At 34.9% G+C, this 19,055-nt stretch overlaps 3 protein-coding genes across 3 annotated transcripts; all 3 read left to right on the forward strand.

The window, feature by feature from the left end:
* On the forward strand, nucleotides 1-4,431 carry LOC106101705 (beta-1,3-glucan-binding protein-like; the record flags this gene model as incomplete). Its single annotated transcript, XM_013281018.1, has 8 exons — nucleotides 1-70; nucleotides 740-927; nucleotides 1,540-1,667; nucleotides 1,905-2,068; nucleotides 2,636-2,780; nucleotides 3,183-3,262; nucleotides 3,696-3,802; nucleotides 4,121-4,431. Coding segments are annotated over 8 exons (1,068 nt in total), but the record flags the coding sequence as incomplete, so codon positions are not given.
* Nucleotides 4,432-5,845: 1,414 nt separating this feature from the next.
* On the forward strand, nucleotides 5,846-11,845 carry LOC106101702 (beta-1,3-glucan-binding protein-like). Its single transcript, XM_013281013.1, has 10 exons — nucleotides 5,846-6,068; nucleotides 7,379-7,603; nucleotides 8,084-8,349; nucleotides 8,562-8,695; nucleotides 9,021-9,187; nucleotides 9,634-9,778; nucleotides 9,866-9,945; nucleotides 10,395-10,537; nucleotides 11,032-11,223; nucleotides 11,752-11,845. The coding sequence occupies exons 1-9, from the start codon at nucleotides 5,951-5,953 to the stop codon at nucleotides 11,218-11,220; spliced, it is 1,467 nt and encodes a 488-aa protein (XP_013136467.1). The 5' UTR covers nucleotides 5,846-5,950; the 3' UTR covers nucleotides 11,221-11,223; nucleotides 11,752-11,845.
* Nucleotides 11,846-14,290: 2,445 nt separating this feature from the next.
* On the forward strand, nucleotides 14,291-18,264 carry LOC106101703 (beta-1,3-glucan-binding protein-like). Its single transcript, XM_013281014.1, has 9 exons — nucleotides 14,291-14,456; nucleotides 15,229-15,456; nucleotides 16,107-16,279; nucleotides 16,384-16,535; nucleotides 16,978-17,135; nucleotides 17,330-17,454; nucleotides 17,557-17,680; nucleotides 17,771-17,916; nucleotides 18,021-18,264. The coding sequence occupies exons 1-9, from the start codon at nucleotides 14,318-14,320 to the stop codon at nucleotides 18,219-18,221; spliced, it is 1,446 nt and encodes a 481-aa protein (XP_013136468.1). The 5' UTR covers nucleotides 14,291-14,317; the 3' UTR covers nucleotides 18,222-18,264.
* The last annotated feature ends 791 nt before the right edge of the window (nucleotides 18,265-19,055 follow it).

Genomic DNA, 19,055 nt, shown 5'->3' on the forward strand with positions numbered 1-19,055 from the left:
TCTGTATTTTTAGAACCTGAGTCACCAACATTGGTCGAGAGCATAATTAATACATTTATACCGTCTGGAGGTATGTTTTGTATTATACAAATTCTATATAATAACCATCATCTTCGTCGTTATCCTAGTCCCGTAGGGTCGGTGCAACAGATTTTTGTCTCTACATAACTCTATCATACGTCATCTCAGTCATCACTTCTTGATCATGTCACCTTTCCCTAACAATGTACCTAGAAGTGGTGAGACTAAAAAACCAAGCAAAAGCACTATATTATACTAGCTTTCACCCGCGACTCTGTCCGTGTGTAATAAAAAAGTAGCCTATGTGTTCAGACTGTCCTCTACATTTATGCTAAATTTCATGGAGTTCCGTTCAACAGTTTAGGTTAAAAACTCTAACATCCATCCATCTAAACTTCCGCATTTTTATTATTAGTAAGATTCAGATTTAATAACTCATTTATTCCTTGTATTTAAATTTAATTGTTACTATCAAAGTACAGGACTTTCCCTACCGAGACGACAAAGTAAGAACTCTTGCAGACATCTTAAGCCCTTATATCTGAATTCCCTTGTTACTTATACTTTACGCTAGTTTCTTCAGTATTCTACTATGGGCCTCTTTATGGTAGACTAACAGATATCAAAACGGGATCACCATACGGTTTATTTACCTATTGTCTCATGTTTTTGTATTGTGGGATGTTTATTAATATTATTTTTGGTTCATGTGATTTAGATCAACAACCACAGCCACAGCCACAGCCAACGCCTAACTACAATTATGGTTCCTGTCAACCGTCTCCATCTAAAACATCCGCGCCCGGATTCGTCTGCAAAGGTCAACTGTTATTCGAAGACAATTTCAGCAGCACACTCCAGGACGGACAGATATGGACACCAGAAGTTAAGATACCTTTACAACCGGTTTGTAAAACATTTTCTTAATAAAAATCGAATCGAGTATAGACTTCCAAGGATCTCATGACATTGACATATTTAAGGACTAACAATGTCACCTTTTTATTGGTTGAAAAATCCTCCAACTGTATCAATTTGTGAAGATGTAACAATTTATATAGTAAACAAATACTATGCATTCTGTTCATAATTTGCAACTCACTTGTATATATTGTGGTTTGGTTTGCAACATGGGAGAATTTAGAAAAAAGTTATGAATTTTTTGCTTCCTGGTAACTGAAACCTAACAGGCGCCCTTTGTCACTTAAATAAAGTGCCATAAGATCCTTGTAGGTCAATACTATCCTAAATTTTGTCGTAATATTTTATCGACTTATTGTCGCAAGCAAGAGCGCAAAACAAGCGATTGAGAGACACTATCTATGCTCACAACTTGTAAAGTTGTCACGTTTTATTCATAAACAGACGTTCAAGAAAGGAGTGATGACTGAGATGACGGATGATAGTGTTATTTGGAGAACGAAAACCTGGTGCGCCGACGATGATGCGATGGTGCAGAAGATGATGATGATTCATAAACAGACGTTACGGGCTACTAATTCTTTTTAAAATTTTCAGGATTATCCATTCAATTTATACGAAGATACGGCTGAAGTGAGAGATGGTAAACTTTTGATTAGTCCAAAAACCCTGACTTCAAAGTACGGTAATGATTTTCTTAGAAGCTCCCTGTCCTTAAGTCATAGGTAAGAATTATAAAATTTACATTGTATTGAAATGGCTGCCGATAAATCACTTAAGGCCGGCAACGCCGTAGTTCCTCTTGTGTTGCGGATGTCTGGGCGTTGACCACCTCGGTGTTCTCGCCCCTCGTTTGCCCCCTTTATTATACAAAAAGTTACGTATTTATTCCTATACGTTTTTACACATATTGAAGATGTTACTAGTGATATTACTAACTAAATTATTGTCATTATCCACAGTTGTACTGGAACAACGTATGAAGAATGTAATTTCGAAGCATTTGGACCTCAAATTCTGCCGCCAATTATCACTGCTAAGATAACAACTAAAAGGTCTTTTAGTTTTAAATATGGAAGGATAGAAGTTAGAGCTAAAATGCCGTTAGGAGATTGGCTGATACCTCGTTAGTATTATTTAATTAATTATTGTATTGTATTATCAGATCAATCTGTGTAATGAATGGTCCATTTAATTAGTTTTACTAGTGGTAGAGCCTGCTTTAACATCTTAGTACGAATGGCTCGCCCCCAATACCACGACTAAACAGAAGACATGCGTGAAGTGGAAGCAATTCTGCATTTCATCTGTTGACTTTGAGCATTTTATTTTATCCCTTTCCCTTCCCACCCTTTTCTTATAAGGAAAGGTTGAGAAGGGAAACTGGATTCGGTGGTGGACGTGACGTATAAGAATGGGAAATATTCTTTTTATATGAGTCACCTCCGTCAATTAAGGGTAGGCAACGAATCTGCAATTGCGGATGTCTATGGGCAGCGGTCGGTTTACCATTAAACCGGATTCTTTTACTATACAAAAAATATATAAACATATATAGTTAATACAAGAAATTCTCGCTTGTATAATTTTCCCGTTCTCATTCCAATCTATTGGATTGTCTCAAACTTCTAGATTGAGGAATTGTGTAGAACACGCTATCTGTAGATATGTAAATGTATATTTTGTCATGAAGTGATACAACTGGAGCCACGTGACAACATTTACGGGTCGATGGACTACGAGTCAGGTTTGATGCGTGTCGCTTGCGTGAAGGGCAACTTGGAGATGTCTAGGAAACTGTACGGAGGTCCCATCGTTACCAAATCCGAGCCATTGAGGTAACTGATGAAAGATCCTTGAGATATTTCAGCGATAATTTTATAAATGTAATATGTGTATATAAAAATATTCGTTCTAAGTAAAAGAGATGTTACTTCGGATAAAATGTTTTAGATATGAAATAAATATTTTATCATATTCTTACTGTGGATACATTAATTAAAGACTAGGTTTCGTCCGCGATTCCATCCGTGTGAAATTAAAAAAAAAAAACAAACGCAAGCCTTTGTGTTCTTCCAGACTATCCCCTACATCTATACCAAATTTCATCGAAATCCGTTCAACCGTTTAGGCTACAAACTCTAACAAACATCCATCCATCCATCTAAACTTTCGCATTTATAATATTAGTATGAAGTATGATATAAAATGTAACGAAGAGATTGATATTTTGTTTGCAGAAGTGAATATTTACGACAAAAACAAAGTAACCAACAATGGAGCAAATATTTTCATAATTATACATTGGTATGGACTCCAGGTAGGTTAATAAGAAAAGGATATTCAGTTCTAAACAGTATAAATAACTGTAGTTTTTATTTTAGTTAAGCAACAAGAATAATTTACTTACTTGTCTTCATCATCAACACCTATACATCCCCACTGAAGAGCTCCAAGCCTACACTCTTAGGGGTGACTAGGCCATAGTCGACTACACTGAACTGTGGGTTGACTTACATATCTTTGAATTTCTTCGCCGATATATGCAGGCATCACGTTTTCTTTCACCATAAGAAAATAGGATAAATTATGTATATATAAAATTAGAAAATTGAACATTGGTACATAGCAGGATTCGAACTCAGGACGTATAGATTACAAGTCAAGTGCTTACCTGAGCCACCGACGCACGAGCCAATGTTCAATATGTAGAAATTTACTCCTCAAAATAGTTAAAAGCACAAACTTTGCAGATAACATTCTTTTGTATGTTGATGGAGAAAATTATGGAAGAATAACGGCTGAAGCTCTTTCAACAAAACTGTATAATGGAGGTAGTATGGCTCCACTGGATGAAATGGTAAGATATATTTGTTCAATTTTATTAATATAAATGCGAAAGTTTAGATTTTGAACTATTTAACTACGTCGTAGTCTTTGAATTCAAGAATCAAACAAAAAAATGGGACCCACCTGCAAGTGTTACCTTTCGGATAAAAAAAGAATTATCAAAATCGGTCCACTAGTGGCGGAGTTATGCTGTAACACTTAAAAAAAACATACAGACGAATTGAGTACCTCCTTCTTTTGGGAAGTCGGTCAACAAATTAATGATCTTTTGTAGATTAGGGTGTTTACGTGAAAATGATTTAGTAAACAATTTATTTGATATTTTCAGTTTTATATATCAATAGGGATGGATGTTGGCGGTGTTAATGAATTTAATGACTCCCCGACAAAGCCGTGGGAGAACTCTTCAAACAAAGCTACGCTGGATTTCTGGAACTCTCGCAACACGTGGATCCCAACATGGACTTCTAAGAGTACATTAAGTGTGGATTATGTACGCGTTTACGCTTTGTAGTACAAGTTTTATTATTACAGACATTTTAGGGATCACCTATGAATGGCTTTGATCGTATTTTTTAAATGCCTTTATTTGTTGTGATATTGTCTTAAAAGTCTCAATAAAGTAGGTCGAAGGTTTTATCTCGGTTTTTGATTGCTTTTATGATATTTATTGCAAATATTAAAGCTTTTTTTTAAATAAATTAACATATTGTTTTAATATTTTAAGAGAGTAAGGGGCTGTCCCCCTTACTTTCATTCTTGTAAAATGTCACATAGCAATCCTACGTATAAGATATGTGATGGAAATATCAGTACGCCAAGGAATTTAAACGATCAAAAGCTCACTAATTGATGATAAAATTACGTACTAAAGTAAATAATTCAAAAGTTTATTTAACACTTAATACTCAAATACAAAAGATACCTAGAATAAAATGAGGCTTATCAACTACAAAATTCATTATAATAAATCTGTATAAAGAATAGCAAGCTAGAAGTTTAGTAATTAATAATCAACTAGTTTTAACCCGAGACTCCGTTCGCGTGGAATTTAAAAAAAAAACAAAAGTAAGTAGCCTATGTGTTCTTCCATACTATCCTCTACATCTATGCCATTTGCACCGAAATCCGTTCTGCCACTTAGGCTACAAACGCTAACAAACATCCATCCATCCATCTAAACTTTCATATTTATAATATGATAGACTTCGTCTGCGTTAAATTAAAAAAAAATATATAGCCTTTGTTACTTACAGATAAATATCCTTTGTAACGGTGAAAGAATTTTTAAAATCGACCCAGTTTGAGTTATTTCAATACATACAAAATTACAAACCTTTCCTCTTTATAATATTAGTATAGACAAGGACGCTTGTTATGTTTTTTTTTTTCTAAACAAACGTAATCAAGCATATTGAAGTCGAAGACTTTGTTGGTTTTTCCGCAGAACCGGACTCAAGGCTATCAAGATGTTATTATAATAGATATTAATAATAAGAAAAAAATCTTTATTTTTTAATGATCGTAACGAATTTGCTGTTTTTCAAATTCATTTTCTAGAACACCTAAAAATATGTCGCGTTTTTTTACAAAGGTAAGGCTAGGTTCGGTTATTTAGGTATATATTTTTTTACTATTACCGTCAGCATTGCTAAGTCAGAGTTATCTAACTAGTAAATAAAAAAAAATTTTTTGATTTGCTCGAAAAATCCTGAACACAGAATTTTTTCCCATAAAAATCTCCACTTTTGTAAACTATGTGGAGATGACAAGGGTGTGACAAAACAGGACAATGAAAATCCGTTATCTCTACCTACCCCTTTGTCTAGTGAGTTATAATTGATGACGTAATCAATTTGTACCTTGCAGCACAAAAATCGTGTACAAATGAATTAATTGTATTTAACAAGATATACAAAGTTCTGTTTTCCTGTATGACTTTGCGTTCGTCATTCATCGAGATACAATTACCTTAGCATACTGTGCGACTAGTTTATTGTAGTACTGGTTTTTTTCACCGCTTTGTACGCAAATATATAATCTGTGGCACAAACTTGTTTTAGTCGCTTCTTAAACTGTGTTCAATATAAACGTGCGACTCTTGGTCAGCTTTAAACAAAATATTTTTTTTTTCCTCATAAATGTGGACAGTTTAAAAATGGCTTATTTAGTTAATCTTTTAATGTGTTTATTTGTTACTGTTATAAATTGTTATGAAGTGCCACCAGCTAAACTAGAAGCGATATATCCCAAAGGGTTAAGAGTTTCCGTTCCAGGTTTGTACATCTTTGTTTTTTGGACGTTCGAAATTTGAAAAGGTCAAAGACAAGGTCGCACCGATTAAATTACTATAAATGATTCGTCGGTCAATCCGTCATATGTTAGATTGCTATTGAATATATATTTTCCGGGCTATCAAGATCGTTTTAAAGTTCTAAGGTCATCAATAGATACATATGTCAACATGTTAAAACATAACGAATTACTTTGAGTCTTATTTGATCTGATTTATTCATCTTTAATATCACCTGGTATGGCAAAAATGTTAAAACAGTGTAACATTAGTTTAATTATTATTTTATCGGTATTATGTAGTAATTTCTTTATAGATTTTTATAAATGTTACTAGCTGTTCGCAGGCGGCTTCACCCGCATGAAATTATAAATTTATTGTTTGCATTTGTGAAATTCTCAATATTAAATGTCAAAATACCAATTACCTTACTATGGCAATCTTGCTTCCTTGATGTTAGCAGAAACTTATGGTCTCTTTCCCACATTAGGCTTTTTATCCAAAATATTTACCCCCTAAGTTTAATGGCGTTAAAATATATAGCCTAAAGCATGACGCAAGTGTAAGGCTTTTATTTAAAAAAAGAATTATTCAAAAATATGTTGTTATTGCTCACATCTTAGGCAACAAAGAAGTGTGTGTTTACGCTTTATTATAATAGTATAGATAGATTGAAATTTAGATTTTTTTATTTAATTTTTTAATTCTGAAATTACAATTGTTGGACCTTTATAATAACATTTGCAATCAAATTACCATTCTAAAAGAAACAAAACATAATCACCTTAATAAATTCTCAAACAATAACGAATTCTCAGAGTGAAAATAATATTTCCCTTAAATATTCAGAGATATTCGTCCCTTGATTCATTTTCATGGAATGCCAAGCGATTTTAATCAAGCATTTACATTGTCTGGAACGAGACAATTCAATATTGACATTATCTTTGTTGAAGGAAGGAAGCTACTCGTTTATATGACAAAAGATACGGTTGCTTATAGAAATTTGAACGGTTCCTTTTAAATAAAACATTTGAAAATGTTTTAACATTCAAACACCAGTACAGGCTTGTTTTAGAAATGTGCAATGACTTTTAAGAACGGGCGCACACCTCAACTATCGCACTATCGATTGTCGTTTTTTTCACAATCCAACTGTTTAGTTGCACAACTGAAAATCGAGTATTTATCGAGATTTTAGGAATCAAAGCGCGACTAAAGAATTTTGCGATTGTTTAGTCAAAGATCTGCGCGCTATGAAGCAGGTAAATTTAAATTTATACAATTTTACAGACGATGGTTTTAGTCTATTTGCTTTCCATGGCAAACTCAATGAGGAGATGGAAGGTCTAGAAGCGGGACAATGGTCTCGTGACATAACGAAGGCGAAAAACGGAAGATGGACGTTCAGAGATCGAGAAACAGCGCTGAAAATTGGAGATAAAGTATACTTCTGGACATACGTGATTAAAAACGGTCTAGGATATAGACAGGATAATGGTGAATGGACAGTCACAGGTAATTTAACTAAGATCTTTGGACGTTGCTATGAACTTCTCAGATGCCCATACAAAACCTGTTACCTAATTTTTCAAAGACAACGAAAGTAGTATTTTTGGATAGGTCTTTCGGCAGTTTTAACCCGATATTACTCCTAAAAGTAGTAAAGGTTTTTAACAAATTTAGAACTATAATAGAACACCGTAATTTACAGTCACCTTAAAAGCTATAATAGTTTGAACATTTGAGACGCGGAACAAAAACCGATACAATGCAGATTATAAATGTATCTGTATAAAAAAAAATCCTTTAGTGATACTCGTCTAGTTAACTTTTTATTATTGTCCTTTCGGCCACATTCACTGCTATATAATTAATAATTTTTAGGAATAAGCGGAGTTTGTCTCGTTGCAATAAACTAGGCAATCCTGATGGGAAAAAACCGCGGATTTCCGCATGTACTTATACAATACGTAATAATGTTCTCAAAATCTGCAGGTTTCGTGGATGAAGAAGGTATTCCTGTTAACGACAATGGTACCCCAATGGATGTGACAACGCCAGTACCAGTACCAACTGACTCTAACACAATCCCTACTGTACGTCCAACTTCACCAACTATGCCACCTTGTGAATTATCCCCAACACAGGTGTCAATGCCAGGTTTCGTTTGTAAAGGTCAATTACTTTTCGAAGACAACTTTAACGCTAAAATCGAAACAGGACAAGTATGGAAACATGAAATTAGATTTCCAGGAGAACCTGTAAGTATTAACAAATTGAACGTTAGTTGAATCTTGAAAAAAAAACTTCTTGTTTTCTAATTGGATGATGGTAATAATGAAAGTCACCAGAAGTAGAGATTAATTCGATAATTCGACAACCTGCAAATATTTATCATAATTTCGTCAAAGGCAAGGGTTCTGGTTATTGCTTTTCAATTATTTTGATATTTACTATAATTTTCATATTTCAGGACTACCCTTTCAACGTTTATATGTCTGAAGATAATGTTCGCGTTAAAGATGGACACCTTCTAATTACACCAGTCACGTTGGAATCTAAATACGGTGAAGACTTTGTCAGACAAACACTGGATCTTACAGCTAGGTAGACCATGTTTTTATGATCGAATCTAAAATAAGTAGTCCTTTATAGCCTTACTAGCTTTAGTCCGTGACTTAGTTCGCGTGGAATTAAAAAACAAAAGAATATAGCTTTTGTATTCCTCTACATTACATCTATGCCAAATTTTATCGTGATCCGTTCACCAGTTTAGGCTACAAACTCTAACAAATATTCATCCTCCTATCCAAACTTTTCCTTTTATAATATTAGTAAGATTTTTTTTAATTCACTGTTTTTTTTAAAGCCGGTAGCTTCGCGAATGTGGATAGATTGTAGATTTTAAGGGAGTTTTTCACTTTATCTGTAGATGCACTGGAGTTCTAGGGTCCAATGATTGTCAACGCACAGCATCTGGGCCTCACATACTGCCGCCTGTCGTCACAGCAAAGATAACTACTAAGAGTAGATTCAACTTCAAATACGGCAAAATCGAAGTTCGTGCAAGAATGCCGTTTGGACATTGGCTCATACCTGGTTGGTACAACTTTAAAATAGAAATGTTAATAACAGGCGTAATACAGATAGATTCTTAATTTTGTTCTTGATTTATGACCAGTTTCCCAGCTACGTTTAATCATTCGTCAGTGTTTTTGATTCGATAAATTGTTGAATTGCGTTTCCAAACTCTGTAACTGGAGTTATCCCTTTGAAATTTAGTTTAACCTACCACCAATGAGTCACTAAGCAATGAATAAACAAATGGAAACTCCAGAAACCCACCATTAGACATTTATTTCGAATTTCAAGGTTCTCTGTAAATATTTCAAAGTAATAATGACATCATTTTTATTTCCACTAAGAATATTATTCCACAAGCAACCATTACAACGTAAGGTAATCCAAGAATAAGACGATTGTTAGACAATCCGAACGTATAATTGGCTCCTGGTTCTGTTTGCTATTTATTTAACGTTTTCTAGAGATACAACTGGAGCCACGTGACAAAGTCTACGGACTTACTAACTACGCGTCTGGCTTGTTACGAATTGCCACAGTTAAGGGTAATCTTGAATCCTCCAAGATATTGTACGGTGGCCCTATTATGTGTGAATCTGATCCATATAGGTACGTATCTTTGAAATCAATTAACTATACTTTTATTAAAATTAAATAGAAAGGGTTTCTCAATGTAAATGTTGAACAATTATGCAGATCAGCACATCTGAAAGAGAAGATCAATAGTGACTACTGGGCCAGAGACTTCCATAACTTCACTATGATATGGCGACCAGGTAAGGGTTTTACAACTGATTTTAGTCCCTTTACCTTTCGACCCTTTTCTAAGAGAAGGTTGGGAAGGGAAAGTGGATTTGGCGGTGGAGATCCATAGATAGGGGAAATATCCTGTTTATGTGCGTTTCCTTCGTCGATTAAGAGTAGGCATTTGCAATTGCGGATGTCTATTGGATGCTGTCGACGGTCGTTATTCAGGTGGCTACTTGTTCGTTTACCACCTTGTAGTCTAAAAATGTAATGTGCTTATCTATTAAAGCTGTTACAGGTATATGTATAGCAATAAACAATATAAAATTTATTGGCAAAGTAATTTATTTTATTTAACTTAATTCAAAGCTTAACGGTATTGTATTGTCTTAGTTGATTGAATTAAACGTAAAGGTTTCAGGGTGCAAAACATAGTTTTGATTTAAATGCTCGTATACTAATTAATTTTTATCTCTAGATGGAATTTCTCTTCTCGTGGACGGAGAACAGTACGGAGAAGTGACACCAGGGGAAGGATTTTATGAAGAGGGACAAAATAACAATGTAACAGCAGCGCCGCAATGGAAGAAGGGTACTGTTATGGCTCCATTTGATGAACTGGTAAGGATAGAAATCTCCATTTAGAAAGAAAATATTGTAAAATCGTTCTTATTAGTGACATGACCAAAGAACACTGTACGTCCTCATCGAGGGGCGCAGAGCCTACCCCAAGTGAGGGGTGACTAGGCCCTCGTCAACCACACTACACAGCAGGTTGACTTCATACATATCTTTGAATTTCTCCGCCAATTGCAGGTTGCATCACAATGTTCTTCATTATAAGAACTACGAATTACATGTGAAATTTGAAAATCTAAAAACTAAATACACTCCGGAACTTGTATCCAGGATTTGCAAATAAAGACTTTTTTCAAGTTAGATCATCTTCCTCCTTATTCTACGCCCGTAGGGATCAACAGGTTTTTGTCCTGCAAATAACTCTATCATCCGTCATCTCAGTCATCACTCCCTTCTTGATCATGTCATCTTTCACGCAATCCATCTCTTCCCAGGTCTTTTCCATCAAGATGTGACTTAAAAATGTTTTCTTTTAGTTCTACATCTCGCTTGGTCTTAGCGTTGGTGGCATCCGTGAGTTTCCAGACTCTCCCAGCAAACCCTGGACTAACGGATCGCCAAAAGCAATGCTGAAGTTCTGGAACTGCCGCGACCAATGGCTGCACACGTGGAACTCTGAATTTAATACTCTTAAAGTGGATTATGTTAGAGTTTTTGCACTGTAAAAGGTATTTAGATATTTACCCTTTAATATGCTAATCGGTAGTACAAATGTAGGAGTTTGTAGAACGTTTTTGATTTGACTGCTAGTGTGTTAACCTTGTATGGTCGTGGATGTTTACGAATTGTTTTCTTTATAACCTAAACATCTTTCGTTATAAAAATGTTTTTGTAATCCCATCATTATTTTTTAATATTCATGTAACAAACTAGCTTTTACCTGCGACTCCGTCCGCGTGGAATAAACTAAAAACTAAAGTGAGAAGCGTGTGTTCTTCCAGACTATCCTCTACATCTATACCAAATTTCATCGAGATCTGTTCAGCATTTTAGACTACAAACTACATCATACTAACAAACATCCATCCATCTATACTTTCACATTTATATTGGTCATCATCATCATCATCAACTTGCCCTTATCCCTTATAGAGGGTCGGCACAGTATGTGCTGCTCTTCTATACATCTCTATCAGCCGTCATATCGTCATTTATAGTGTTAGTATGATTATGCAATTTATGATCTCTTTTTCTAGATTCTTGAACGGAGCTGAGGTCTTTCGAGTCATTTAAAAATCAATCAATTACAAGATTTATTAGACGAAGAAAAATAAATTTTTATTAACAAAATTGTGTTTCTGTTTTATTCTTTACTTTGTTGCCTAAAGGTAAATTCGAAACGAAGATAGCTATGTAATACTAAGATGTACACACAAAGAGATAGAAAAGAATCATTTATGTACCAAGAAAATCAGTTAAAAAATAAGTAATGGCCCTGTAAAAATCAAAGAGACGATTTATCCCTACTTAAGTTTAATAAAATCACATTGTATTTAGCGAATATATAAAACTAAAGTTACAAAAGGTCAAAAGTAGATAACTTAAGGTGATTGTTATGTAAACGTCTATTTACTGGAATAAGTATATAATTATTATCACATTATTAATGTCTAACTGCAACACTGAGAAAAGTAAAGGTTTATTTAAGATTTATCATAGTTTAGATTTGTTACTTGATGTAGTATCGTTGATTGGTCTCTAATGGACTTATTCTAGTTCAGTCCATCATAATCTATGGCCTATCAGTACTGATTTTAATAAGACACATATAATTCCCCTGAGTGTCATGGCATTTTTAATTGGCAACTGTATTTTCTAAACTCTGTCAGAAAACAGTATAAAGGTTATCGCGCATTGGTCCACTATGCGCCCACCAAGCACTAACATAAACGACGCGATCCCAAATGAGGAGTGTAAAAATATTAAATTACGATACGGCCTGCAAAAACAAGGAGTGGAGCAATGCGCGATAACCCAATGCGATGACTTACAAAGTCGTTATTTCAATAGTTTAAAAATTATTATGTAACAGTTGTGAATTCCCAAACGGTTTCAGTAATACCCAAGTCAATGAAGTTCGATTTTGTAGATACTCGTTACTAAGATTATAATTTCACTAGCTATTGCTCGCGAATGCGTCCCAGTGTAGTTAAAAAATAATTAAAAACAGTCTATGTTACACAGATAAATTACCTTTCTTATGGTGAAAGAAATTTAAAAATCGGCCCAGTTTTTGAGTTATTTCAATGCATACAAAAATACAAATCTTTTCCTCTTTATAATATTAATATAGATATGAAAATGTTTTTGATTACGTTCCGCATGTCTGGATGATGTTTTTAGAAGATAAAATTCTATTAAAAACAGATTTTATAAAGTAAATAATGTTTAAGACGGGCGTTACCCGTTCATAGACCTATTGATCGACCCAATAGAATCTTTACCCATTATACCGTTTGAATTTATAAAATGGATCGATCCTTGGATTTATTCTAAGATTCTAGGATTCGTTTATTCCCAACCGTCACCCCGTAGAATAAAAAGTTTCATCTGTCCCACCTTCAATTCCCACTAGCACCAATAAAACAGATGGATACGTTATAAAATGAAACAAGCTACAACCGTCCTCACGTCGCAAACGGTGGGACGGATGAAACTTTTTATTCTCATCTGTCTTCACGTAGGGACAGTGCGGGGTGACGGTTGGGAATAATCCATAAGATTAAGACAAAACTTGTTCTGTGTTTGAAGTTGCTTCTTTATCTATGTTGCACATCATAAATGCCTACGACCGATAGCAAACAGGGATAAAATATTGATATTTGTGTAAATATTCACGGTAAGTTGTTAATTACACCTTTACTTAGGGTAATCACCGGATTAATTTCTTTGTATAAAATTTGCAATTTAGCTGATATTGTTTTCTTGAATAGCAAGTATAAATGTTGGTTTTTAACATTTTTTTTCAAATTCTTTCACGAGTAAAATAGTCTGTTTCTTTATTACTTTTTATATGTTATAAACTACGCGACCAGTGGTTACACATAAATCCTGTGGGTTTCCGTACCGCTTATTATTTTGTCCAATAAAATAAAAAAAAAACTGTTAAGCTTGGGTTATTGGATATATTGGGTAGGTAAGAAGTAGAGAGTACAAGAAATGGGAGAATTGGCGCCCAACGACTAAAAACAATAAAATCGAAGAATTTAATTTATTACAAAAAATAAACTGATAGCTTAATTAAATGTAATAATTCTGCAAAAATATAAAAACCAGTTACAATACTCAGATTTGATGTTATAAAATATCATGGAACTCAAAAAAAGAAATCCCCGATACTGCGTCATTTATTGCAAGAATAACTTGAGGTTATCTAGCTTTGCTTTTATAACACGACAGGTCAAAACCCACTACTAAAACTCTCCCTGTTTTTTCTACGTAAACTTATGTTATAAACTTTACAAGTTTTTTGGTATACATACTAGTTCATTCACCAAAAGATTTAAAAAGAAAACAACAACTTCAAATATCATAACTGTTACTCAATTTAAAAAAAAATTTTTTTTATGAATAAACCAGCCCTGACCACCTTACAGCGACGATGTGGCCGAAATATATTCGCATTTAGCAAGCGGATGCTCTAGCATCCGCTTGCTAAATAAATGTTTAAAACTCGAGCGATGGGTTTGAATCTGCCGAGTTATATCAGTTCCATCACAAAGTCGGTATGGTCATCACACATGAGACGTAAGCAGTAGCAAGATGGCCGTCGCGGCGGCAACACGTTCCGTTATTGTGTTATTATGTATGGCACAAATCGTCTGTTCACAAAACGAATACAATATCCCCGAAGTTACGATACAAGCATTAAATCCAAAAGGAGTACGAATATTTATACCAGGTATTTATTTCCAATTTTAGTATCTATTGGTTTTAATGAAAACATGTTATTAGAAGGAAAATGTAACAAAAGAGACTACTAGCATCTGAAATTGCTTGAAAATATTGGAACCATACCGATATTATTTACAATTATTTAGCTAATAAGTAACAAATTTACATTAGTTACAAAGAATTATCGTCTAAGTGTATATGCACAAATATGCTATAGGAAACCAAATTGTGAATTAAAAACAACAAAGTAAATCTTAATAAAACGTAAGTAAAGATATTCTCCAGGTCTTGACAAAGACATTGGCAACAACTTTTATGTGACAATAGCATTTTTTCTCCACTTAATGTGCAGCTAATGATGTTAATGTTCAAAGATTGCCAGATAGGAGTAGCAGAGTCAAAATATCCCTTAATTCTGACCTCGATACATGTATTCATTGTCACCAACAGGTTAAGATTCAAATTCAAATACACTTTACAAAAAACATTCTAAGGGCCTGTCCCACCAAATTGTAAATTGTCTGATAACAATCCAATATGTAAAATATGTGATGGAAACATCGGATTTTGTTTCCTTATCTGACAGTGACGTCATTTTTAAGCTATCTGAGCATCTATCAGCCAGTGGTGGGACAGACCCTTAATTTTTTAACGAAAAGGTCCTTGATCATCAACATTGAAGTCTTTAAAATGTAATCATAAGTTTTAATATGTCCCATTATATAGCAACAAGTGAACTCAATTTGTTTTTAAAAAGCATTATATTCTTTTATTTCCAGATAATACAAAATTAAGTTTATTCGCTTTCAACGGAAAAATAAACAAACCTATAAGTCAGAACGATGTTGGTGAAATTTCTGCTGAAGTGACATCACCGAAGGACGGAAAGTGGATGTATGAAGATCTCCACTTGGAACTTAAAGTCGGTGACGTCATCAATTACTATGTGTTCGTTGTTTACGATCGAGCAGGATACGTAAAAGATAAAGTCAGTTTTACTGTATCAGGTATGTTTGCTGTTTTTATTATTTACTAGCTTTCTCCTGCGACTCCGTCCACGTGGAATCAAAAAATAGAAAAGTAAGTAGACTATGTGTTCTTCCAGGCTATCCTTTTCATCTATAATAAATTTCATCGAAATCCGTTCAGCCGTTTCATCATCATCATCCACTTGCCCTTACCCCTTATGGAGGGTCGGCACAGTATGTGCTGCTCTTCCATACATCTCTATCAGCCGTCATATCTGAATCCACTCCTTTCTTAAGCATATCTTCTTTCACACAATCCATCCATACTTTCTTCGGTCTTCCTCTTCCTTTGTAGCCATCCACATTCAATCTCAACACTTTCTGGTTTATGTCCCCATCATTTCGTCGCATAACATGTCCGTTTAGGCTACAAATTCTAACAGACATCCATCCATCTAAAGTTTTGCATTTATAATATTAGTATGATATGTCTTGTAATTCGCTAAAACTTAAAGAACCATAGATCTCCATCCATCTAGGACTCCTTATGTCTCTGCGATAGTCCATTATTTGCCATCAGAAATATGTACTACTTATAAAATCTTTAATTCCAGTAATTCTTAATGAGAAACACAAAGTATTTCAAGTTGTTCTATTGCTAAGATATTAGATTTTGTATTCTTTTATAGAATTAGTAAGCCCGGACAGTCAACCAAGTACGTCAAGACCCACGGAATGTCGGCCAACTGTGACACGACTGCGCGTCGGCACCGCGTGCGCTGGCCAGACGATATTCGAGGACAATTTTAACAGCCTACGTGAGGACTTATGGCAGATCGAGCAATACATACCCGATCAGCCTGTTAGTATAACTGGTGTTTATGCCCCGTACAAATTAGAAGAATGGTGCGCTATTTAGCAATCTCAATAAGATCGATTTAATCATTGGATGCGTACATTTTTCAGGAGTATCCTTTCGTGTCGTATCAACGGCCGCCGAATGCCCAAACAGTCACCGTAGAGAATGGATTCTTGAGCATTGAGCCGAAATTGCAGGAGGAACAAAATGGCTTCAGCCAAGAGTCATTGTATACTGGATCACTCAATCTATTCAGCGGGTTAGTACTTTATACAGTTAGTATGGCGTGAATTTAAAAGTCAAAAATCTTAGATGTTTAATTCTTTTTTATATATTATAAACAAGTAGCAAACGAGAAAGTGGCCACCTGAGTTCACCGTAATAGTGAAGCGATCGCTGCTCATAAACATCCACAATTACAGATGCGCCACGATTAAAAGTAAATCGACGGAAGAGGACACTCAAATAAACGGGATGTTTTCCTTCCTTATGCGTCTATTCAGTCGTTAAATCCACGTTTCCTTCCTATCCTTTCCTCTTAAGAAAGGGGTGGAAAGGAAACCAAATTTGTTCCCATTCGAAATGCAGAATTGCTCCCATTTCATGCTTCTCTGTGGTGGTATTACAACGGACAAGCCAATCCATTTGTGCGAAGTTGTTAAACCGGGATCTACCACTGTTAAATTTATTTTATTTGGTAGATGTACGAGGACAGCAGAGTCGTGCAGCGCGATTGCGATGGGCGCTAGTATACTGCCGCCGGTGGTGAGCGGTCGCCTCACAAGCAAATCCTTTGCGTTCACATACGGCATTGTTGAAATCAGAGCGAAACTGCCGAAAGGAGACTGGATCTACCCTGGTAATTCGATCCTTTTTTTGTTTCTCTAAATAAACAACAAGATGCTTCGTCACTTGGCCATATCAAAATGTCTTTTGCTTCATCGCAACTTTGTTTGACTATTAGATAAAGTACTGTTTCACTTACTTTATGTTCAGTTTACCCTGCAGCTGCTTTAAAAATGAAACTTACTGGCTTCTGATTTTTACTTTTAGAAATTCTACTGGAATCTTTACTTAAAAAGTACGGCACCCCTAAATACGCATCGGGTGTAATTAAAATTGCAGCAGCACTAGGCAACAGTGATCTCAGACTCGGACCTGATGAATATGGAAATAAGGTGAGTTTTGAAATACGAAAGATATCAAACGAATGAATAATATATTGTAATAAATTTGAAATCGTTGATGTAGTTATAAATTGGGCATTTTTAATATTCCAGATACTATATGGAGGTCCAATAATGAACTTGGCATGTAGACAAGTTCTATTAGGACGAAAGGAGCTATTTAACGGACCTCAATGGTCTAGCAATTTTCATGTTTACTCAGTAAGGTGGGAACCAGGTAATTTTTCTTATTGTTCATATGATTTCGGAGAATTTCTGCCTTTGTTTATTTTTCCAATATATACTGAAACACATTTTCTATTTTTAGATAAAATGACGTTTAGTGTGGACGGCGAGGAGTGGCTGCGCGTGGAGCCGACGGCCAGCGGTCTCAGCGGCCGCTTCAACCGTTACTGCGACATTCCACGCACATTCCTGTCTTTTGGTAATAGAATGGCACCTTTTGATGACCATGTAAGTATTTTTGTTAATGACTATTTCACCAATAATTGCTTGCTGGCTGTAAAATCTGGAGGAATAAAAAATTTTAAAAACAATAACACTATGTTGACTTTCAGTTCCAATTAGCGCTTGGCGTGGCCGTTGGAGGGGTCACGGAGTTCAAAGATGACGTCATCACAGGCGATGGACACCCGAAGCCCTGGAGCAACAAGAAGAGGAAAGCTAGCTACAACTTCTGGACAGACATGCCTGCCTGGAGACCGACATGGACCCAGCCAGCTCTACAAGTTGATTATGTTAAAGTTATAGCTTTGTAACATGAGTCATTAATATTTGTTACAATAAATAAAAATAGAATTATGTTTTTTTAATATGAAAATCAGCGCTGCCTTCATTGACAAGCTGGAGGCCGCATCAGCTGAGCCTTAAGAACTGATTTGTATTACATTATAATATGTTTTGTAAATTTTGTTTTTGGTCAATAAATAGTGTTTTTTGTATTCATTTACCAGAACTAAGCTTCTTAAGCAAATAAGATTTACAAAGCTAACAAAAACTTTAATGAAGATTTTCAAAAGAATAACTTTTTTACTTCTTCAGTGTAATGCGGCTTTCTAAATTAAAAATAAATCTAGATAAACAACTCGCCATTTACCGCGTCACATTCAAAGGTTATCATCCTCGGTGGTACTGTAACATGACTGATTAAAACCGATAAACGCGTACAAAAACTTTAGTGTAGAGGTAGTACAAAATGTAATAAGGATGAACTTGTCAGTAAATCTTTTATTAGTAGAGTCATCACAAAACTTATTAGGCCAATGGCTAATCAAAAACATTTTCGATAACATCAATAAAATTCCTATCAGATTTGAGTGCCAACATCATCAAATGTTGAATAAATTTTATCGATGACGTTATATACTGTCAAATATTCGTGGTAGACCCTCAGATGTCAGTATCAAGATGGCCGTGAAGACTTTAGCACGTTATTCTATTCTAGTTATTTTATGTCTTTTGCAAATTGGAAATTCTCAACATGAAATTAAAATGCCCAAACTGACCGTCCAAGTTTTAAATCCAAGTGGCTTCCGGATTTCTGTTCAAGGTTTCACTATTATTTTCTTATTACTTGATTTCAGTTATGTGGG

The sequence above is a fragment of the Papilio polytes genome, unplaced genomic scaffold (assembly GCF_000836215.1).
Source record: "Papilio polytes unplaced genomic scaffold, Ppol_1.0 DF823958.1, whole genome shotgun sequence".
Classification (NCBI taxonomy): domain Eukaryota; kingdom Metazoa; phylum Arthropoda; class Insecta; order Lepidoptera; family Papilionidae; genus Papilio; species Papilio polytes.